This window comes from Ciona intestinalis, chromosome 5 (genome assembly GCF_000224145.3).
Source record: "Ciona intestinalis chromosome 5, KH, whole genome shotgun sequence".
Lineage (NCBI taxonomy): Eukaryota > Metazoa > Chordata > Ascidiacea > Phlebobranchia > Cionidae > Ciona > Ciona intestinalis.
The window spans coordinates 2,735,701-2,760,515 of NC_020170.2; the positions used below are offsets into that span (position 1 = coordinate 2,735,701).

The following is a 24,815-nucleotide window of genomic DNA, read 5'->3' on the forward strand; positions in this document are numbered from 1 at the left end:
GTCTGGAGCAATTGCCGGTTAAGTGTCTTGCCCAAGGACACATACGCCCACAATGGTAGCACCGACGAGCCTTGAACCCATTACCTGATAGGTACAGGCAGGCGCGCTAACCACTACGCCACGGCGCCGGGTAATATGTATCATAAGCATAGCAATTAGGAACCCAATGGCTTTTATATTGGTTATATTCACCATATTATAGCTTATTTACACAGGCAAAAGTTTTTAAAATGCAGGGCAGACACAGACATTATGATGCAAATTTTTGTGCAAAATAATCAAATTTATGAGTGTTTTATGAGAAATTTATGGGTAAGTTACTAAGTAATGCAGTTGACAAAATACCACGGAAAGCGTGCCCTCCCTGCCACCCCAGGTTTGGCAACTATAAGCCTATACACATATGTAATTGAAGATTGTAAAACTAGGCAAAATATGATATATTAAATAATGAAACTATTGGATAATTTTATTTTGATTACCTTTGTCATTCCAACACCAATTACATAAACTTTTCTTCCCATTTTAAAGGCTTTTGGTTTAGCAGCTTAACTAATTAAAACTGTACTGTGATGATAACCACCAAGTTGAACAAACTACTGTAAAAAAATAAATAAATTAACAACAATACTTGAATATTTCAGTAAACAGAAAGACTATAGGATAAAAATAACAAGAAACGACAAGGTCTGAAAAGCTCTTTTCTGTTTGTTTTCGTTTCCAATGAATACTAAATTATAGCCTGCATTTCTGCCCATAGGTTTTGCCGAGTGCTGACCAAAGCCAACGCAGGTACTAACTGTATAGTTATGTAAACTCACATAGCGGTCTGCGTGTTTCGAGCTGCTGCTTTGGGAGTGCTGAATCACTGTTAAAAAATATCGATTCAAGCCAAAGAGTTTAAAACCAATCGGTGCGAATCTCCTTTAATATTGAAAACGAAGTTAAAGTACTTTCGAAGTAATAGGAAAAACTGGGCTCGTCCGGGATTTGAACCCGGGACCTCTCGCACCCTAAGCGAGAATCATACCCCTAGACCAACGAGCCGACGCGCTTCTTTAGTCGAAAGTCGCATAGAGTAATCTGTAGTGGCGCGCACAAAAAAAGGCACCTCCGCTCTCTCCTTATATGCTATTGCTAAGATCATGGCGGGCGCCATGGCTAAGATCCATATGCAGGTGCTACAGAGGCACAGAGCTGTATTGTCGAATTTATTACATGTCAAACCGGGTTGCATTTTTATAATCAAGTTTTTTGGTAATCTGTGTGTGCGTTTTCGTTTTTGATGTTGACAATAAATAAGGACTAAGATTTACATTTTCAATTCTTTGTTGAGTATCGTAATCTTGGTTTTGTATATAACTTACTTTATCCTTGCGTGGCTGGGAAACGAAAGTAGTTATTACCACCAATGTAATTTTACGAGTGATTGTCTTTTTCTAAGGCTAACAAGTTAGACGACCTACTAGTACACTGAATTGAAGCAATTGCCCGGCGACACATACGCCCGCAATGGTAGTCACCCTTGAATCTGCCAAAGTTTGACAAATAGTACGTTGAGGAAGACGTCCCATTTTTAGCACATGATATCCAAATGTCCTGATCGCATTTTAGCCAATTAACAACGGTCTATGGCAGTCGCGAGGATAATGTTTTATAATTCTTTGAATGTTCTTTGTTTACTACCAAATGCGACGAGAAAATAAAAGCTGTCCTATCTTTCCCACGCTCCACACTAGAAATTTCAACACAACCTATACAGTGAGGTCTCAATTTTATTATAACAAGAGAACCAGATACTCTACCATATACGGTAGCACTATTTCTAGCAATACCAATACAAGAGGTAAACACCAGTTCCAATCGCAAAACAAAATTATATCTCGAGAAGTTTGGCCGTTCGAACATAATAAACAAATTACGATAACCCACTAGCATCGGAGTGAAAAAAATGAAGCAGCAAAAAAAGGGCACAGAATAAGTTAAGCAGAGAACGGGTAAAAATAGCGGCACAACAAAACAACTAACCAAATGGCGCTGTACACATTATAGGCACTCACTACAAGCCGTGACTAGAAAAGAAAAACTTTTTTACATAAAAAGAACTTTGGGCATTTTTACTTGTTTTCCAGGTAAGGTATTTCAAAAGGCATTCGCTCGGAGCGCAGTGTCATGCTGATCTCTGATCGTCACACGACTGTCGCCACGCCGTTCGCCTCTGTCTTATCACTGTGTTAACATTTAAACTTGCTCGCTCTCTAGCAGAGCGCCTTCTCCATCTGCTCTGTTGTCCATAGGCTGCATCTCTTTGTCTCTCGCACCGTTCTTGTTAGTAACCATTTTGTTTGCAGGATGTTCCTCGCTGTGTCTCACACCATAGAACAGGTAAATCAAAGCCCCTGTAAAAAACAGTGTTTTAAAAAACTATTGTTTAAATAATCTAGTTTTTATAATAACTTTTAAAATAAAATAATCCAAGTTTAAATAATTTAGTTCTTCTTTAGCTTTTAAATAGCGCACTGAAATCTACCTAGATCTTTTCTTAGTACAAATATTTTTGTTACACAACTCACAACACATGCCAAAACTTCTTTAAAAGTTGTTGCTAAGTAGTAAAAGTCTAGCTTAACACCCGAGCTCTTGTTCTTACACCGCATCAGTATGCCATAGCTGCTTTAGTCGTGTATGTTTATTTATATCAATGTTTATAATTTTATCAAGACTGCATTTTAAAACATGGCCACACATTAAAGAAGTTGCAAGTTGTTGATATGGGTGTTTTGTAATCGCGACAAACTAAACCAATGTTTGGCAAGTTGGGTTTTCTAGGTTACAAATTAATAACCAAATCAAACAGCAACAGCATAACCACAATTTGTAGGTTGCCAATGTTAGTTAGAAGTCGTGTACTGCCACAAAACAACTTGTGTTTCAGCTATATTTATTCGTATAGTAGGGTGGGGGAAGGATGAGACACCTTTAGCTCGTAATATCCAAATATCCTGACCGTGTTTAAACAATTACCAACGGTCTGTAGCAGTCGTAAAGATACGGTTTTATAATTCTTTGAATGTTCTTTGTTAACTACCAAATTGGAAAAGAAAATAGAATGAAAATGTGTCCCATCTACCCCCACTCTACTATATTAGTATATCCGCAAAAACAACATTGTAAGTTATTGGAACGAAACCATTTTCAATAATACCAAGCATATCACAATAAACAGACGGGTAGAGTGTGAAATAAACGAATAGGCCTTTATTCAAAATATCAAATATAAAAACAGTTACCTAAAACCATCCAGATCACCATCTTGTACCAAGTTGAAGGGGGCAACGAAATCATGAGGAAAATGTTCACGAACATGTTGAGTGCAGGAACCAATGGAACAAGAGGTACCTGGGTAAAAGTTTGTTCACATATTCATGCATAGTAGGCTGGGGTGAGATTGGATACGTTTCATTCTCTTTTTTTGTCTTTTTTGGTAGTAAACAAAGAATTATCGAATTTACTGGTAGCCCCGCATTTCAAAAGCGTTGTTAATTGTTAAAAAAACACGTTCAGGGAATACAGGATTTGGTTGCTAACGATATCCCATCTTAGCATACAGTACTACATGTGAATATTTAGTAGAAAACACAGACGGCCTGTTAGTTATCTCGTAAGTAACTTCATAAACCTAATGGATAATAGTTTCTGTATGACTTTCAATTCAAACAATTCATTAGTGACCACTGGGTTGAACACATACGCCTATAACCGTAGAAACATCAGGCAGCATTTTTCAGTTACCACGCTAACGCTCAACCACTGAGCAATGGCCGTGGACTTTAAGCCAAAAAATATTGAAACTTACCGAGAAAGACAACTCCTTTCCACTCTGTGGTTGAAGAGCAATAACAACGATAGGTGCAATAGATCCCAATATGAAGATGACAATAAAAATGATGAAAATAAAATTCCAACCAAATTGAGTAATAAGGGCAATAGTTATACTGAATAGAGCCATGCTAAGAGCTGTATGAAAAAAAAGAATGTTAGTTAATTACAGAGAGTATAGGATGGAGAAAACGTTATTTTTTTAATGAGCTTTTAAAGTTGGTTAAATCGTCTTTTTAAGACTCAAGTTTTACAGTGTTTTCATTGAGTTTATGTTAATATATAAATAGTAATTCAATGCACATTTGTTTACTGTTTACAGTCAAACAGAGACCAACACATTCAGGTGCCTAACTGTAAGGTTCACATATAGTTTGAACTTTGAAATAATTTACTAATACACCGAAAATAACCTAAAGTTATAGGGAAAAAAAACAGAAAAAGCAACTTTTTTAAAAGCAACTTTTTTAAAATTTGTAACGCTAACCAACAAAAGTTCTCACTACAAATTAATGGCATCGTTTATAAAAATAAAATAAAACAGCTTACCGGAAATCACAGTGCACCAGTTTACTATTTTAGAAATGATAGGCGTTGGAAAAGACGACTTTGGTCGGACCAGCATTACAAACTCAAAGGATTCGGTTCGGGCCTCGGTACGAATCGGCGTGAGATCGTCTTTTTTTAGGTCGAAGTCTTCTTCTGCTACAGGAACCGCATCTGGCTGGTACCTACCAAATTAAATGCACAAATTAATTTTTTCCGAAAATTCTACCCCGTCTTTTCAGATATAGTAGGGTGGGATAAGACTGGACCTGTTTTGATTTTCTTTTCTAGTTGGATTTAAAAATAAACGAAGAATATTAACAAATTACACATATAAGCGTAGCTTCGCTACTTCAAAAGGGAGCATTATTAATCGTTCAAAACACGATCAAGAAATATGGGAAATTAGGTGCTAACAAGTATATACCATTTAACATTTTACACAACAGTACTATATAGTCTATACCTCTATTTTTTATATGTTTTAATTAAATGAACAAATTAATGCACCTTTATTATCCCCAACGTGGGAGAAAATGACAGCTGTGATGATTGTGACGTAAAATACGCATTTTTTACCTTTGTGTGGGGTAATGACAGTCGTAATTATTAAACGTATAATCTATTATTAACCGCCAATTGCATATTATAGAAGCTTATCCGACTATTTATAGAATGCATTGAATAATCGATGCTGCAATTAGATTTGAACGCTTGCTTTAATTGGATGTAGGCTTAAGCGAGTTCTGAAATAACAACAACGAACCACGGCGCATGTATTATTAGATTATATCAACATACACAAATGGATCGAATTTTACTGAAGTAACAGCTAACAAAAACCAACCAAGATTTATTCAAATAAGAGACTAATGATAACAGTTATTAAAAATGGCGAAAAAGGGAAATAAGTACGGTGGGGTAAGATGAGACACTGTTAGCAAATAGCATCCCATATTTCCCAATCGTGTTTTAAACAGTCGTACACTACAGTCGTATAATTCTGTAAATCTTCTTTGTTGTTTTCTACTAAATGAGACATTAAAAGAGAATGAAAACGTGTGTCATCTTATAAGCTATACCCCTACATACTTTTTATCAGCGAATTTAATTTTTTTTTGCTGCTGCTTTTGTTTATATGCAACAAGAATGTTTTAGCAATACGAGTACACACCAGGACAAGATTTAAGGAATATACAGTAGGGTTCGGGGTGATGGGACACCAACTCCATTTCTTCGTTCCATTTAGTAGTAAACAAAGAACATTCAAAGAATTATATAACTATATCCTCACGACTCCTATAGAACGTTGTTAACGGTTTAAAACACTATCAGGATATTTAGATATTATGTGCTTAAGGTGTCCCATCTTTCCCCACCCTACTGAAACACATAAACAAGTCTCAAAGCAACCGCGAGATATGTAGGTAGCTTTGTAGCTACAGTATATCATAATATTGTCAGTTGTTACAATACTACTGCAAGGTTCCCATGTCGTCAGTATATCCGAGAAACACCGAACAGTTACTTTGATAAGTTTCGTAGAACCGATGATATGGTTATTAATGTTATAGCCGGTAAGCAATTTGAATTTGGAGTTCGAGTGTCGATGTCAATATTACTTCAACGCTAAAATATGTTTCCTTACGAAAGTGTTTGTTTTATAAATTATACGCTCTTTTTTGTTTGTTTTTATAAAGTATCCTCCCGCTAAAATATGTTCCCTATTGAAAATGTTTGCTTTATGCAATTTTTCTTCCAATTAGAATTAGTAATCTGTTTTAATTATGTTAGTTCTTTTAGGGTTAGAATTAGTAGTCTGTTTTAATTAGAATTAGTAATCCGTTTTAATACTGTTGGGTGGTTCTTATCTTTTAGGGTTTAGTAACCAAGCTTCTATTCAGTGTTCTATAATTTAATTTATTCTTAACGTGCGGGAAAAATTAAATTGACATTCAGTTCATTTTTTTGACTTGTAATAACATAAAATTTATTGAAACATTTACAGACTGTCGTTTTTGCTGTTAATTCCCGTTTCCCATCTCAGTGTTAATAATGTATAAGCTTTGTTATTGTAAACTAAAATACAAAAAAAAATGTTGTGGTATTTATAATGTAAATTGTAAGATACTCGTATGGTTAACAATGGGAGAGTGTTATAGACACATCAAGCAAGAATTAAGTATTCTAACGAAGCTTATCATATTAATTGGAAACGTTATCACAAAACAGAACAAGGAACCGCCTTTACGTATCCACATGTTTCGTTGAATTAATAAAACAAGCACGATTTCCCATTGAAAGCATAGATACCTGCATATAGTAGGGTGGGGGAAAATGGGACACCTTTTCGTTCTATTTTCTTAGCCCATTTGGTAGTGAACAAAGAAAATTTAAAGAATTATAAAACCGTATTCTCACGACTCCCATAGATCGTTGTTAATTGTGATCAGGATATTTGGATATTATGTACCAAAGGTGTCCCATCTCCCCCCACCCTACTATATATTGCGATGCGTGAGTATTGGTCAAAAATATCACGAATCGAAAATATCACAAATTTTACTTCTTGATTAAAGACAAAATAATTTTAAAAAACACAATGATGTTTACCTGAGTAACATAACAGATGTAGCTACCAGCGTATAGGCAGCCAGGGTCCCAATTGACATTAAGTCAACTAATTCTTTCAAGTCAAAGAAAATGGCCATGATACCTATAAGAAAAAAATTCCAATTACAACCGACACAGAAAATATTAAACATGAAAAAGTTATGAAAACTTTAGTCGTATTCTGATGGGCTGTTGGTATGTACAGTGGGGTGGGGAAGATGGGACATTCTTTCATTCTATTTTCACGTTCCATTTGGTAATAAACAAAGAATATTAAAAGAATTATAAAACAGTATCCTCACGACTCTCATAGGCCGTTGCTATTTGTTTAAAATTTTATCAGGATATTGTAATATTGTATGCTACTGGTGTCCCATTTTACCCCACCCTACTATACTACTAAAACAATTAAGAGTCTAGAGAAAAATGCTAAAAAGTTGCTTGCACTATTTCATAAAGATCGGAAATGTGAATAACAGATATAATGGACATTAGCATAAAAAAACTTTAAAAAATGATTCTCAGTTATTAGCGATCCACACTAAATAATCAGTACGGGGTACCTACAGAATTGTTTTAAAATTTTATACAGAAAATACACTGTTACCTGCAAATGTTCCTGATAAAAACGTTGCAATGAGAGGGGTCTTTGTTTTGTCGTGAACTTTAGCAAGAAATTTGAACAGTAGGCCGTCGATTGCCATCGCGTATATAATACGTGGCATTGGAAACATAGCACCCAAAAGACTGTAAAAAAATAAATGTTTTAAATGTTTTGTTAGCACCTAATACCTAACTTCCCTTGCCGTGTTTTCAACAATTAATTACGCTCTTTCAGACTTACTACTCGCGGGGCTACGGTTACATAATTCTGTAACAAAATATCTCTGTTTACTACCAAATTGGACGAGAAAAAAAAGTAAAAACATGTCTTGTATCCTACCTCACTCTAGTCTACTATATCGCTGTATCTGTATTTAATTATAAATAGGTAAATGAAAACAACAGAACCGGATGCGTAAGCAAATTGAATTTGCATAACGTATGGTATTTGATAAACGGCACGTTTCCAACATAATGATAATGAACTTCACATTCATACGACTCATTTATCTTGTTTTACTGCCACAGGCTGCGTGTGAGTTGGAATCAGGCTGTTATACTGCATTTCTTTTAATTAGTATTTGTTTATGATATAACGTGGAGAAATTGCGGGTTGTGCGCTGGAAGACTTATCTTGGTTACTGAACTATCACAAACAAAGCTATATAGAACTGTGGAAAAAGATGGGACATCTTTAGCACATAATATCTAAATATCCTGATCGTGTTTTAAACAATCAACAACGGTCTATGGAAATCGTGATGAGATATATTTCTTTGAATGTATTCTTTGTTTACTACCAAACGGGACAAGAAAATAAAATAAAAAAGTGTCCCATCTCCTCCCCACCCTACTATACGAGGTGTGTGAAATAGAATACCAGTGCTATAACGACCGTCGTTGCCCGGCACGTGCAAATAAATAAGTTACATTTATTCCTTCATTCGTAGAACCGATATTATGGTAAATGCGTTTAAAAAACATATAGTTTGGCTTTAAAAGTTCGTGTGTATAAGGTGTCTTACCTGGTAGACAGTAGACACCAATTAACAACGCTATTCTAGAGATGTCCCATTTTATTATCTTACCCTTTTATATAGTAGGGTGGGGGAAGATGGGACACCTTTAGCACATAATATACAGATAACCTGATCGTGTTTTAAACAATTAACAACGGTTTATGAGAGTCATGAGGACATAGTTTCATATTTCTTTGAATGTTAAAAAGTGTCCCATCTTCCCCCATCCTACTATATAACAAAACAGGTTTTAAACGGGCATATTTGCAAGTCTTACCTGGTAGACAGTGCGCATATGGCACCAACAGCAACAGGGTAACTTGCCCAAGCCATTCCGACTTTTTCAAAAGCGACTGGCAAAGGCGCTAGAGTGTCCAGTAAAAAGTAAGGCTGCATAAGTGTTAATGTTGCGGAGATAGCCAGGTAGGCGATACAGCATACAGCTAAGGAAAGGACAATGCCCATCGGTATTGATTTTTGTGGGTTGATCGCTTCTTCCCCTGCGGAAACATACGAATATAGTGTTGAATACGATCGATGTATATGAGGTATATGAAATGTCGTATTGTCACTACGGTGTATGTGAAATGTCATTCTTGATATTAAAATTACGCACGTGTTTTAATTATTTAAGAAGCTGTCATCCAAACACCATTTCTAGCTCCTACGTCTGGGCTTTTAAATCCACACAATATTTTCTTGCATTAATAAAAGATTAATTGGTGTTTTTTACATTTTACACAGTTTATAATTTAACGTGCAAGTTACGGCTTTTGTTTATAAACTCTAGTCATCAAATACGAACTAAGTGAAAAGTTAAACGTTAACAGAGAATGATAATGTTTTAAATTCCAATACACGTAACCTGTTTTAGTTTGTATAGCTTTTCAGTATAGCCTTTGGCCAAAACAGTGGCAAATAATATAAACTGATAAAGCACATGATAAGCAATGGTGGAATTTTAAGCAAACCTAATTAAGCGAAGTTGTAAATGCTCTTGACTGTCTTACACAAATGTTGTGTTGTGAAAAAAATATATATATAACGATTGTGACAATGACAATTGTTACTTGTTAGAAATAAAAACAGCGTCGTGGCAAAGTAGTTAGCGTGCCTGCATGTATAACCCAGAGGTAATGGGTTCAAGGCTGGTCTCTGCTACCATTGTTGCCGTATGTGTCTTTGGGCAAGACACTTAACGGCAATTGCTCCAACCCAGTGGTCACTAATGGGTTGTCCAAGTTATCATATATTTAAAAAAATAGTCACCCATAAAGTAAAATACATGGTAACTCGTAAGCTGGCATGAGGTGTTTAACACCCGTGGTATAACGTTTTCCGGTCATTCAAGAAAAAAATAGTATGGTATGGCATCCTAATGCCATGTACATTAGAAGTAACTTACCAGTTGTAGCGATACAGTCGAAGCCAACGAAAGCGTAAAAGCAAGTTGCAGTTCCCGAAATCAAACCGAAGAAACCGAACGGTAGAAAACCACCATTTCCATAAGGTGCCCAGTCAATAGCAAGCTGTGCCATGGTGGCTCCATTTGTGCCATTTAACGATGGTGCGTAAGTTACATTGGCTAAAACTTCATTTACGACAGTGGTGAAGTTTGTCATTGGGCTCGAGTTTGTTGAGCTGCAAAAAAGGTAATGTTAACAAATAACAATAAGAATAAATATAATATATGTTAGCCTTGCTGGATTGTATTTTTTTTTCGAGGACCTTGGATTTTGGCAAGATTTGGCCCGTTTTCCCCAACACCTATACTTCGTATGTACATTCCTTTGGACTTGGAGCATGATCCACGTTTAAAAGCTAATAGGCATAAATATTAACATAAGCTCGTACCGTATAGCAGACTAAACGTTGTTATAATAAAGTCATCGTTTTTAGACCAAAGAAAGCAATCTGTATAGTGGGGTAAGGTGGAACAGTTAGGCACATATTGCCAAATACTTAAAATTGAAATGTATATAACGGTTTTCGGGTGACACCTTAAGTTTTAAAAAAATATCCCATTTTACCCCAAGTCCCATGTCACCCCACCGCCACCTTACTATATATATTTTACCCGCATACGTTTAAAAACCCTCACACATACTTACAGAACGTATTCCTGTATTTCCTCAAATGTCCACGCCCAGTTGTGAAAGTCGGCTTTGGTCATACCAGCAATTACCACGAATAAAATCACACCGATGTTAAGGACAGTAAATATTTTATTCACCATCGCGAACTCTTTTACACCAAACGCGATCAGAGCTGCAGAAAAAATGGAAATTCATAAACGAATGAATGTAACTTATGTATCCATTGCGTGAGAGGGCAATGATACAGTTGTTATTAGACGTGTGTTTTGTTTCATGCGCCTCTTGCCTGTGTATGAGTTACTATGTATGTAACTTTGTAGATAATTTTTTTTGTAACGTATGGCTGACAATTTAGGCAACCGTTTGTGATCACGGACCACTGAGTTAGAGCAAAAATTTAGAAATGTATTTTTTAAGCGTACATACTTTTCACTCAAAACGTTTGATGTTCAAACACGCGTAATATAAAGTTAGCGCGTAAAACAACCGTTTGTATAAAAAAATGTAGTTAATTAGTCAAGCACGAGACAAGCATAGTAATTTCCCGCAAGAGTGTTAAGTTACATCATTTACAATACTAGATTCAGTACATGCCTGACGCAGGGCGCGAGTTTTTTTTCAAAGCTTCACTGTGAGTGACTGGCCGACTGCAACGTGGTTGCCCCGATTCCCACGCCAGTTAACATTGACGAATGCCCTTATTGCCCTTGAGGCTCGCTTATATGCTTATGCACGACTTATAGAGACGGAAAACGTAGGGCATTTAAACAGCACGCATTAGGCCCGAGTAAGCAGTTTGCAAGTTATCCAGGAAAACACTTCTTTTTTAAACTGTTTTGTTGCAAACTTTGCATACTGACTGACGGATAACCACATAGGGCAGGCTTATCGAAAACAAATTTGATTTACAATTGAGAAAACACTGCAGTGTTATCAGACTGCATAACATGTTTTCGTGTTTAGTGTAGTGTTGTTTACAAGTGACCTTAATAATGCTTGGCAATTGACTTATTGTGACTATTAGCTTGATAAACAAATTGATGAAAACAAGATAGGCAATGGGCAAAACGTTTCGACTTTTGCAAATAAAAATGGTTGCTATACATAAGTGTGACTTGTGCAAAACACAAGATTAACTTGGGTACTAGTTTTGTATATAGTAATACAGACTACTGTGGGGTAAGATGGGATATCGTTAGCACCTAAATCACCGTATTTCCTAATCGTGTTTTAAACAATTATCAACGCTATTCTAGAGATGTCCTATCTTAGTATATTACCCTTTTATATAACAACTGGTTTTATTCGAATGCACTGCGTAAGTAGCAATTCGGCTTCTGGAATTGGAATTTCCAAACACGACTCCAAGGTTAAACGCTTGGTGTTGTATTTGTAATTCGAAACTTAGTTTTTGTTTTAAATGGTACAGTTGTTTAGGATGGTTGGACGAGTGTAACGCGGCACCATATAGCTCAGGATCTCAATTTCCCAGTTTAGTTCCGCGTGACTCTCAATAAGTCCATATGTTACTTTGTAGGCGGCGACGGCACGTGACTTTAATACACCAGTCACACGACGCCTCTGGCCCCGCCCCCGGTCGGTTAAATTTAAGCCAATCAGCAGCCGCGTAGAGTGTTCGTGGTAAAGCGTCAATTGGATGAATGGAAACTGAGCAACCCAATGCTTCCTTTGTTTCTGTTTCTTTTGATAATAATAGTAAAGAACAGCTACCGGCAGGGAAGTTAAGCGTACGCTGTGTGCGGAAGTCCAAATGAGCGTTCTGGTATGGTTAACAATGCAAATGGCTATATCTAACTGAAAAACGCTTTTAACAAAAAAAGAGGGCAAATCCAACAGAAAATCCGATTTTTCGTTAACATTAGTCGAATAAAAAATGAATAAATAGCAGCATTTATGCTTTTTATGTACAATTTGGTTTTAATAATCGCACACAATTTTGATGGGGTAAATACCTGTTAAAATCATCACGATTACAAACGAGAATAGATCCGGGTACTCGGCCAGGCCAGGTACATCCATAGAACAACATTCTAACATGTAAGTCTTGATTTTATTATCAATCAAAGCGTCAAAGTTTCCAGTCCAGGCTCGAGCAACACTCGCAGCTCCTGAAATTGCAAGAATGAATGATAAAGTACTGCGGGGTAAGCTGGGTTAGCACTTAAATCCCATATTCCCCGATCGTGTTTTTAACAATTAACAGGGAGTTGTGGGGCTACGGTTATATAACTTTGTAAATGTTCTTTGTTTACGCCAAATGGGACAATAAAAGAGAATAAAAATGTTTCCCATCTTTCCCCAACCTACGGGGCAACGCCTGTGTTTATTACTTGGATACCTTATTTCAAGCTCCCATAAACCCACTTACAAGTCATTACCATATTTTGTGGCAGCATGCTTTAACCCAAACGATTTAGAACGTTCGTAACTTTGCAGTTGCGGGCAAAATTATTCGTAAATATACGTATTAAAATGTCTTGACTTTACTTTTGTGTGGCATATTACGACTTCCGCAGTGAAAGGGTTAAACTAAGTTATTAAGTACCTATAACGTATGAAAGTATGAGATTCCATCCGATAACAAAAGCACAACACTCTCCAACCGTCACGTAGCTGTAAACGTATCCAGATCCAGCCTTTGGAACGCGAGCACCAAACTCGGCATAACAAAGACCTATAAACGAAAGCAAATTTTAAAACAAAGATAAGAAATGCTGGGTTAATAATATGTTATGCAGAGGTATAGCAGACACCGCCATCGTAGCATACAAAAGTTCGTACAGTAAGGTGGGAGAAAATGGGACACCTTTTCATTCTATTTTCTCGTCTCATTTGGTAGTAAACAAAGAACATTCAAAGAATTATAAAACCGTATCCTTACGACTCCTATAAACCGTTGTTAATTGTATAAAACACGATCAGGATATTTGGATATAATGTTCTCAAGGTGTCCCATCTTCCCCCGCAGTACTATATTATCCCTATATACAAATTTTGACTAAACAAAACGTATAGTAGTACTGTGGTGTAAGATAGAATGGTATTGGCGTTTGTAGGTACATGATACATTCCACAATTTTAAATTGTGTTTTACTGTTTTCAACAGTTAACAACGTTATTTTAGAGTCGCGAGGCTAAGGGCTACGGTTTTATATTTCTGTAAATAATCTTTGTCTACTACCAAAACGCACAAGAAATGAGAATGTCCCATCTTATCTCACCTTGCTATATCGTGTTACTAATGTTACTATCGCGATTTGACCTGTGTTAAATATTGTTTACATAGGCCTAGACTAGAGCATACAGTTAAATGATAGTTACATGTTAAGTTATGTACATATGCGGTTATTGACTGTAGAAACCTAATTTTACCTGAAAGAATTGAGGTAATAGCGGCAATTAAGAATGAAATTACAACACTGGGTCCGGAAATCTCTTTTGCCACAGATCCGGTAAGAATATAAACACCAGCACCTATGGAAAAAAAGTGTCAGTAAAATTTAGGAAACTATAAGATGCGGTAATTTTTATCAATAAAACGGTACAAAAATGCGACGAAATGCTGCTAAAATACACCAATAAAAAAAGAAAGGTAATATATATGTATTTATAAAAAAAAACAAGGAAAAAATTGTGATAAAACACTGCTTAAAATAACCAAAAAAATTAATTGTTATAAAAATACTGTTTTAAATAAACAACATGACTTACCCAAAGTAGCTCCAACGCCAAGTGCAGTTAGATCGAAAACAGTGAGAACTCTGGCGAGTTTACTTTCACCAACAGTATCATCGTCTACATTTTTCCGTCGGGTGACGGCTTGTCCAATTTCGGCACATCCAACACAACCAGTCATGTTTACAAGGAAGAATTAACTTGACAAGGTTAAAGCAACAAAAGCTACGCAAGTCACTACAGATGCTTGTATAAAAAGAAACACGTTTCAGATTGGATATAACTGACACGGGCCCTTGGAGAATGTCAAAATTCCCAAGACGATGAATAATTTAATCGTCATGCTCTCTTCTCTACACTGACTCATTTGCTTTAAACTAACAGTGCCCGGCGGCACACGCACATTCAAAACAGTCCAGCTATTTTCACTCACGTAGTAAAACAGGATTTCCGTAGTAGCACGTGTGTTCCTTAGAGGTAAATTTCCCGGTAGCAACATCTACTGCGTAACTATATACTGAACTACCGAACTTGCTGGCTGATATTATGTATGTTTGGTCCGTACGGCTTACTCTAAAAAATGGGCCAATAAGCCTCTTTGTTGTCAGAGTGGAAATTCTGCCGGACCTGAGTGCGGTTAAGGGATTTTCAAGAGGTTACATACAAGTCGTTTTTCACTCGCCTTATGACTCGAAATACTGACTACCAAAGCTGACTCTTTTCTAATAGTAAACAAAAAACGCATACACCGACTCTGATAATGTTATTTGAAACGATCGATGCCTGTACCGCTCGCAACTGGTACCGCAGCGGCCTGATTCCAATTTAATGAAGGCGTTTTTGTAATCGGTTTTCAACCCAACGTTTTTTAGGATTACGAAATAATGGCACCGTACGAAATCTTGCATCAGCCACCGTACCGGCGTCTGAGTCACCTTGTTTGTGGGATAAAAACACCTTACCTTTGGCAAAATACTGTACTAACTATAAATAAAACATAATGCCGCCGGCACTTAACTATTCAAGGTGTACTCAAAATCCAACGAACCGAACGGCATTTGGGCGATTTCTGACTGAATCTAAGAACATAAACGCTTTAGGGTTGCTGAATTGCCTAATAGGATTTTCCGGTTCGCTATGCCATTTCTCATACAAGCACATTTCTAGTTAAATGGAGTAATATATATATGTACAAAATGATAATTCTACGTGTTAAATATATTTTTTTCCAGAAAAACTTAAACCAATTCTCGTAAACGTAATAATAGTACATTATTCGCAAATTGTGTTCACTTATAATATCATAAGCTTTAGTATTTTCAAAACATAAACCATTGTGAATACATACTATACTCTGTTGGTCAATGAAACGCTCAATTTATTTTACTACAACATTCCAATAGCAGTCTGTACTACGCAGACACGACACAGGATGGTTTCCCGCCAACCGCGTGGCTGTACAATTCGCGCAGCTAGCTTACTTTATTCTGAATAGAACCACGTGGGTCTAGGGTAACGGTTAAATTATTAACACGTTTGCAGTGCGTAGCGAACTGTCCTTTTAACATTGGCGATTTGTCGACGTTTATGCTGACGAAACGTTTTGGTTAACAGGGCTAAATGTTGAACTGTCTCTACTAAACTCTCAATAGTGAATACCGAGCGAAATGGGCGTTGTTACTATTTCATAAATCCTTAATATAAGAAGTTAAGAACCGTTGTAACTGGAGTACAGTCGCCTGCTCTTAATTCTTTCAACAGCTGTTCCGGTTGTACTATCACTGATACGAGTCCACAGTTGTTGCTAGCTATTCCCGACGTTGGCTTTTCCAAACTTAATACTAATTTCCAAGCTTTTTACCTTTTCATTAGCCCTATAATCGCGTAGTAAACTGTACGCCATAAACGTGACTACTATTTCCTGTGCATTTTCAGGTTCAAGATCTTGCCTTGACGTCACACGGCCTCAGGCAAGCACTGATTACACGATACTGGTTGTCGATAATTTCCGCTGCCTTGCCGCGTCTGCCCTTACAATGAATTGGATGTATAGTTCTGTTGCTGTATGGTGTGTTCCCGCATGCCCTTTTTCGCTTTTGCCTGACGCTCCGAACCGTACAGTTCACACATGCTGGCCTCAATTGCATGCCAACCACGCAGAAAATTCTTGCACTACTCAGCACTTTTGGTTAAACCAATACTTTCGTGTTTATTCCATATTTAAAGCACAGTTTCAGCCAATTTTATATAAATAACAAAAATTCGATGGTGAACATGACATTTTAATATGCTTATTGCACCGTTTTAATGAATTTTGGACATGCAAAAAATAAACCGCCATAAAACTTAAAGGAACCTTTGTATAGTAAAATCTCTATAACACAACATTCTTCAGCGAGGCAGGTCGCACTCATGACTGAACAATAGCTATTGTGACGTATTTTCCTTTCTTAATTCCGCTTTCGCTAGCAAACCTAACACGCGGGCTCTGTGCTCGCTTTTTTCAGCCCCAATTTCGGACTCGCGTAGTGCTTTTACCAATGACGTAACTTGCTGATCGTTGGATTCGTCACCTATAATATAAGTAATCGATCAGATGGCCAAAGTTCGATAGCAAGCCAAATTTACACAACCAAAGTTCGGTCTCGAACTTTAAAGTTATTTACGCGAATTTTACCAGCTGTAAGTACCCGGCTTAAACAAAATTGTTCGTTTCTTGTTTAAGAATACGTTGTTTTGGACAACTTTTTAGTTCCCATGTTATAGTAGAGTGGGGGAAGATGGGACACTTTTTTACGTTAATTTCTCGTCCCTTTGGTAGCATTCCAAGAATTTTAAAACCGTATCTTTACGACTCCCATGGACAGTTGTTAGTTTTTTAAAACGCGATCAAGATATTTAGAAATTACGTGCTAAGGTGTTCCATCTCCCCACAATACTATATAGAATTTATACGGCGTTTTATGAAGTATTTTTGTGCATTGTTCAGTTCTTTTAAAGGCAGGTTTTACAGACACAACAATAAATTACGATACCTCCTTACTTTCTACTGAAGATGAGTATAAAACAACACTCCTAAACACACACATGGTTCAAGCAGCTAACAAAACAAACAAGACGTTGTATAGTAGTCTACTCTTCAAACGAAACATATATAGTACTGTGGGGTAAGATAGACACCGTTAGCTCATAGTTGTCTATATTTCCTTATTTTAAAATTTTAAATTCCAACCGGGTTTTTCAATTTTTTTGATACCGTTATATTAAAAATGGGGTAAAAAAAATAAAAAAAATTACCCCAAAAAAAAAAATTTTTTTTGGGTAAGACAGTCCATGGTTTTTTTCTATTTCTTTTCCCATTTGGTAGTAAACAAAAACATACAAAAAAATTAGAAACGTAGTCTCGCAACTCTAAAACAGCGTCGTAAATTATTTTTAAAAAAAAACGTTTAGAAAAAATATTGGATATTATGTGCTAAGGTTGTCCCATATTACTACTATATTTAACGCTACAGAAATTGCCGTGTTGTGCTATTGCTGCAAAAGCAGGTATTTAGGAGGAGTTTTGCAGATTTAAACGTAATGTAAACGAAACTTACCTGTGGGTAGTTGAAAGAGGGCTTCACAACACTTCAAACCTTCTTCACGAATTGAAGAAAATTTTAAATTTTCTGTGCGGTACAAAATAAACAAATATTAATTTTACGATTAAACTGGTTTCGTATTGTTACGGAATTGTTTACGCTGTCTGGGTATTGATCGGGAGTAAAATTAACAGAAATTACGTTTTTGTGCTGTTTAATCATATATGATATGGGCACTGAACACACATTTATAATTCGGGGTAAAATCCTACAATGGATGTCAATATTTTTCCTAAAATGCTATACTACTTTTAAAGGTAAAAAAAAAACGATTTTCCTTTTACCTAACGAAGTGCAAATTGCTTCAGTTACGATGCAGTAGATTTTTGAAATGGAAAATTCTATAGACTCTGGTGCGCCATCCGTTGGAAAAAGCGAAGATAGTATTTGCTCCATGCATTGTAACGCAGATAGCTGTACATGGTAGGTGCTTAGAGTTGCAAAGCTGGCGACTGTTGTCAGCACATCGTCATAGTGGGTTACTGTGACAAAACAAACAAAGTTGCAGTTTACTTGATAAATAGGGGAAACAAACGATTGCCAAATAAAGTTAACGATTAACGCTGAGTAATCGGTGAGGAAAACAGCTTGCACTTTGAAATGTTTCGCAACGTACTGCGTGCGCAGAACAAACAAACGATTTCGAAATTTTCACTAACGCATTATTAAGCACCATGATGTAATTTACCAGGGTTAAAAATAAGCAAAGCTACCATATTGTGGCGAAATTGGTCAGGTCATAACATTTGTTTAACAAAATAAATGGCCTGAGTAAAAAAATTATAGTAGGGCGGGGAAGGATGGGACACATTTTCATTCATTTTCTCGTCCCATTTCGGAGTAAACAAAGCACGTTTAAAAAATTATAAAACCGTATACTTACGACTCTGATAGACCATTGGTAATTGGTTAAAATACGATCATGATATTTGGATATTACGTGCTAAAGGTGTCCCGTCTCCCCCCATTCTACTATATACCAATATTGCGCAAGCTTTATATTAACATTTAACAAGGTATTGCATAAAAGCTTGCGTAATAATAGTATGGCGAAACAACAGCACTGTCAAAAAGCTAACCTTATTAGTCTACGAAGGGTTTATTCTACTGTATTTCTCCATAAAAGCTGTAAAAAAAATTGCGCAATGTTGGTCTAATGAAAAATAGCAGTACAGTAAAAGGTCCGACATGTATTTATTTACGATGGGTTTTACTACACTACATTTCTTCATGAATTACGTCATTCTAGATGTTTTTACATAACACCTTTACGGCTTCCAAATTATACAATTTAAATAATCATTCAGCGGCTTATCTGATATGAAAAACGTAATGTATTTCTGACGTGCGTCCGCCATCCGCAAAACTTCATCAGGAAAAATACGCTACGTTTTTTATACCAGATGAGCTGCTGAAAGATTATTTACATTGTGCCTGGTAGCAGAAGTAACAAAAAATCAATTAAATTATGAATATGAATTCTGCTCACATTTGGTTTGGTTGGAAGTTGCACACCATGCGTTAGGTAGCGACTGAAGAAGACGCTCGTGTGTTTTAAACTCAGCCGTTTTACGCTCACTTCGTTTGGTGCTGGACGTGGACGCGTCGTCGCTGTCTGAGCTGTCACCTTCGCCCTAACAGTGTGAAAATACAATTATGGTGATATAGTAGGAATACCAAAGGTCAAAATTGTGTGTTCCACGTTGAAATAGAATTACGATGGTTATAATACGTCGTGAGCGAAGTAGGCCACACGCTATAAGCAATGAAATTGAAAAGAATAAAATTTACTGAAAACAAATTATTATTTGTATTTAAATGTACGCACAGAAAATACTGGAGTGAAAAACGTAACACTTTTTGCGCTTACTTTAACTAAGAGGGGCTTCACTATTTCCCAGTAAGGTGTGAACTTATCAACCGCATGCGCTTCTAACACGCTCGACAGGCAGCAAATAGCGTCTAATCGGTAAACTGGGTTTTCACGTTTCGACTCTTTAAACAAAGCAGCTACTGCCTGAGTGACAAAAAATAATTAATTTTTTAAACAATCAAATAAATAAATTCCAAATTATTTTTAAATGAAATAAATTAATTGCACCTTATTTTGTTGCTGTTGTTAGTTTTGTCACCAGGCATATTTCTTTTTAAATTGCTGTTTTGTTAAAAAATAGACGTAAGCTTGAATGCACCACCGTTTCATCTTACATACAGTAAGATCAAAGTGTACTCAGTTACACAACAAAACATGTGTTCTTATACAGATCATAAATTGTAACTTTTTTCCACAGAAACTATACGTGACTGTATATTATATAATTGCCAAGTAAACATATTAGTTTATGTTACATTTTTGACATATTATAATCTAGCATGAGGTATAACTACCAAAATTCCACCAAAAACAGGAAAGCAGTCAGGCTAAAAATTAACGTAAAGTTGTTAAGAAAATTAAAAACAACTAAATCTAAAAAAAAAGAAAATCTAAAAAAAATAAATTTTAAGTTGAAACTTACTTTGGTAAATTCCTCCATAGTCAGTTGTTCCTTACAATGCACACAAACATCACGTAATCCTTCAAGTAACTTTGCTTTCCCTTGCCATGTACGACCTTGTAATCCACTTAATAATGCCTGTCATGTAAAATGATATTAATTGAAATGTTATATATATTTGGTGTTAAGCATAAAAATGTTTTAGGCAAATGGTTTAGACCAATGTTTTAGATGTTCTAGACCAAAAAATTAAATGTTACATACTTTAGACCAAGGCTTCTCAAACTTTTTTGAGAGCGACCCCTTAAATTTTTTCGCGACCCTTTACAGTTTACTAATAAAAATTAGACAATTCTTGTGCATAGAATACAGTCACGATCTAGTACTCTGAAAATGTAACAGAAAAAAATCAAGTTAAAACCATTGTATAATAAAAAATAGACATATTTCCCCTAAATTGCATCCTCAGTCTCTTAATCAAAAAGAATTAGTACTATATCTGTCCAAGATATGGCACAAAAATTAGTTTATGACTCTAGGGTTGTGGATAGAGTTGGGGTCTGTGTTGTCAATGGAGTCTGAGATAGAGCGGCACCGATCGCACGAAAGGTTTAAATGGGATTTCTAGGTGTTGGGGTAATGAGCCAAATCTGGCCCAAATCCCAGGTCCTTGACAAGGACCTCACTCACAAAGAATAGAAAAAGAATAGAGAAAGATAAATTTATGACTGGATTCTAAACAGATAACGCAATAAACTAACCATCTACCTGCATTAGATAATCTAAATGTGGCCGAACAATTGTACCAGGTCGTTGTCGCTTAGCAACAGAAGACATAGCAGCAGCAGCCTGTGCCTTGGATTCCCAACTTTGTGATTGAATAGCCAGCCCTGCTAGTGTGACTATCTCACCAAGGTGTAATCGAACTGCTGTCTCAAAACCTGGGATTGAGAAATGGTTTTCGTGGTAATGGTCAGTGCGTAGCCCAGAAAAAAAAGGTAAAGAAAAATTTAATTATGTTTTTTAAAGGCGTCCCTTGTTTTTTTTAAAGTGTTTTTAAAGAAAATATAAAAAAAAAATTTTTTAATTTGATTTAATTTTTTTTTTATAATTTAAATTATTTTTTCAAAGTGGTTAGCTGTACCACTGGTTACAGTTGTTGAAATAATAAAAAAAAAATGTTTATACTTCATGTCCCATGATTGTATGCTAATTGGGTAAGGGTATATGATCAGGGTTGGGAATTGAGATTTAGGCCTAAGTAGGCCGTTACCCACACAATTATTGTAACACTTATAGATTAAAAATCGTGAAAATGGCCATAAGCTAGGTACCCAAGATAGTTTTTTTTATTTAGTTAAAAAAGTTTTATTCAAAATTTAAACAAAAATAAAGAAATTAATAACGTAAATTGTCTATCACTTTAACCATAGACAAGAACCTTTTATTGTTTTAAATACATTATTTAAACCGTGTGTAAAAAAAGACACACATGTACATGTATATATATATATACCTGGTGTAAATTCATTCCAAACTGCTTCCCACATTTCCTTGGTTGTAAGCGCAAAGTTCACGTCGTCTCCTCTGTAAAATTGAAAAAATTATAAAAAAATTAATGGCATATACATCAAAAAAAAAGTTTTGAATTTTTATTGAAATAAGTGTTTTGAAATATTGGTTTACTGCTCGGTTTACAAAGCGTTTTATATGATACGGTAAAATTATGTTCTGAAATTAGGACATAAAAAAAAATATTATTGGTAATATAAAAAACTTTGCAAAAATTGCTAAGCAGCACTGAATTAAAGGGTGTTGTAATCTATTTACTTTGTTCCAGTTTCTGTAGTTTTCTTTTCTGCAGCTTTACCGCCATCAAGTGACACGACTTCATGCATTCCATAAAACGCTAGGGGGAGCACAAGTGCGGAATGCCTGTTCAGAGCATCGGGACAATGCCGGGCGATGGCGTACACTACACTGGCTGATGCATGTTTTGAATTCGATTCTGAAAATAATTTAGCAATTTTTGTTTTTTCCTTAGCACAATACACATAATTAAAACTGTTGTCCAAAACGATTTAAATTTTGTCCAAAAGCGATTTAAAATCATAGACGTCAAACTTTTTGAAATTGCGGGGTAGGTAGGTAGTTAGACGCCTTCGTTTTGGTTTAAATGTTTACTGATAATTGCAGTGTAGACAATTCTAGGATCAGCCTGCCCATATTGCCACCCTAGGTTTGGTGGCATTGCATACCCACATGGCAAATTCCATTACCCATTTTAAGAAGTTTAAAAAAACAAATTAAAAAAAAGACTTAAAAAAATAACAAAAAGTTTGTAAATTGGTGCTTAACTATCCAAGGTGGCTCAATTTTGGCCCCATAAAGCTAAAAAAACACTATTTATGTTTTACATTACCATCTTTCTCCATGTACCACTGCTTCATTTTAAGCAAAGTCTTTTCCAAAGTCACATCTTTTGCAACACGAGCTAAATGTCCAATGGAAGTTGAATTTACTTTCCGAACAGCTAACGATCTATCCAGTAATCCTGGGTGGAAATAACATCGTTTAAAATTGATATGATTTTTTAAATTGTGTTCTGTAATGGTGTGACATTAAAGGTCTCATGCGTATTGCAAATTTTGACTATGTAAAAATATTTTTTATAAAAAATTTACAATGTGCTGGTGCCACACTTTAAACAGTGAGTTTAAAAAGTTTAGTTCAAGACAAACAGATTCATAGGATTTATTTGTACTGTGAGTTTTGTTTCCCAAGACAGCCTAAAACTAGTTGTAATGGGAAAAAGTAGCTTAATTAATTATACAAGACAAAGTAATTGGTTATGTGGTTTATTCCCCACACTTGTTTTAATGACTGTAAATAAATGAGATGTAAATATATAGTAGGGTGGGGGAGGATGGGACAACTTTAGCACATAATATCCAAATATCCTGATTGTGCTTTAAACAATTAACAACTGTCTACTACCCTTTTTGCATGGTAGAAAAGTTAATGCGAATAACGATCCGCATTAACTCGCCATATGATAACTCGCTAACCGCGTTATTTTGCATGGTCATTGGTTTATGCGCGTATCAACATTGAGTTAGCTTACTTAAGCGCAATATTGTTAAACCTAGTTTATAAAAGAAGTTTTGATACTTTATGGTGCTATTACCAATTAAAAACTGTAAAAATAATACCCGAAAAAGATTAGGCTCTCAAAAGTGAAACTGTACTTTTACTATACTTTTCTTGCATTATGTGAGTAACAACCAACCTTTTACAGCAGATAACACGCTTATGACGTTATGCGTGTTAACTTTGTTTTTGCGAGTAAATATGCGAGTACTTACGCGCCTAAAAGTGACCATGCAAAAAGGGTATATGGGAGTCGTGAGGATACAGTTTTATAGTTCTTTGAATAATCTTTGTTTACTACCAAATGGGACGAGAAAATAGAGTAAAAAGTGTCCCATCTTACCCCACTCTACTAAACATATATAGTCTATATATTATAGACTGTAAACAATAAATATATCTACCTGGTGTAAGAGCTGCAATGAATTTGCCAGCATATGGAGTTAGATCATTGCCACACATTGAAACAAGAGATGTGATAATATGTGCACATCCCGCCTATGGGGAGAATATGGGAGTTGTTATTTTATACGATTTCAGTATTTTTTTAACGATAAGCTTATAAAAACCTAGTCAAATTAAGAAGACCAGAGTTGTAGTTTTGTCTATAGTCACTTTAGATCCCTATTCGGGTTTTAAAATAGCACTGTAACATTAAAAAAACACAATGAACTACTTACTTATTCATAAAAACAAATCTTTAAAAAAATGTTTTATTTTTTTTGCTGCCAAAATACTCAACTTTCTGTGGATATTATGACATTAATACACAAAATAAAAATTTTACAAAAAAATAAAATAAAACGTTTTCTCAATAAAAATTTTAAAAAACACAGAAATAAATATAAGTTATTTACATTGAATGGCAGGGCAAGTACATTCATTATAACAATAATTTAAAGTGGTTTTTGAAATATGTACAAGTAATGTATGCATATTTTACCTTAGTAAGCACCCCAACACCTCGCTTTGTAAGATCCGACAAAGTAGGAGTCAGTTGTGATAGAACGTTAGAATCACACTGTTTTAAACACTGCATAGCTGTCTCCATTAATGGGGAGCTGCGAGCTGCTT

At 35.6% G+C, this 24,815-nt stretch overlaps 3 protein-coding genes and 1 non-coding gene across 4 annotated transcripts in view; all 4 read right to left on the reverse strand.

Annotated features, from left to right (window-relative positions):
* The window catches only part of LOC100180698 (non-specific lipid-transfer protein-like), an 8,454-nt gene extending 7,834 nt beyond the window's left edge, over positions 1-620 (reverse strand). Inside the window, 1 exon segment of the mRNA XM_026834680.1 lies at positions 483-620. Coding sequence (XP_026690481.1) covers positions 483-524 — 42 coding nt within the window. The 5' untranslated portion in view covers positions 525-620.
* Positions 621-975: 355 nt separating this feature from the next.
* Positions 976-1,047, reverse strand: trnap-agg. Its single transcript has one exon. It is a non-coding gene; the product is annotated as a tRNA-Pro (tRNA).
* A 710-nt stretch (positions 1,048-1,757) lies between these two features.
* On the reverse strand, positions 1,758-14,701 carry LOC100177549 (cationic amino acid transporter 3-like). Its single transcript, XM_002129392.5, has 13 exons — positions 14,489-14,701; positions 14,150-14,251; positions 13,323-13,451; positions 12,730-12,885; positions 10,772-10,928; positions 10,066-10,301; positions 8,938-9,160; positions 7,646-7,785; positions 7,039-7,141; positions 4,429-4,610; positions 3,857-4,017; positions 3,291-3,399; positions 1,758-2,399 (listed from the first exon to the last, which is right to left on the reverse strand). Exons 1-13 carry the CDS (start codon positions 14,631-14,633, stop codon positions 2,242-2,244), a joined length of 2,001 nt encoding a protein of 666 aa, XP_002129428.1. The 5' UTR covers positions 14,634-14,701; the 3' UTR covers positions 1,758-2,241.
* A 1,934-nt stretch (positions 14,702-16,635) lies between these two features.
* Positions 16,636-24,815, reverse strand: part of LOC100183050 (proteasome adapter and scaffold protein ECM29-like) — a 30,409-nt gene continuing 22,229 nt past the window's right edge. The window contains exons 31-40 of the mRNA XM_018811893.2: positions 23,014-23,145; positions 22,422-22,599; positions 22,108-22,178; positions 21,360-21,532; positions 20,613-20,729; positions 19,967-20,113; positions 19,586-19,730; positions 18,381-18,578; positions 18,052-18,123; positions 16,636-17,025 (exon numbers count right to left, since the gene is read on the reverse strand). Of these exons, the coding sequence (XP_018667438.1) occupies positions 16,880-17,025; positions 18,052-18,123; positions 18,381-18,578; positions 19,586-19,730; positions 19,967-20,113; positions 20,613-20,729; positions 21,360-21,532; positions 22,108-22,178; positions 22,422-22,599; positions 23,014-23,145 (1,379 nt within the window). The 3' untranslated portion in view covers positions 16,636-16,879. The remainder of the gene's footprint in view (positions 17,026-18,051; positions 18,124-18,380; positions 18,579-19,585; positions 19,731-19,966; positions 20,114-20,612; positions 20,730-21,359; positions 21,533-22,107; positions 22,179-22,421; positions 22,600-23,013; positions 23,146-24,815) is intronic.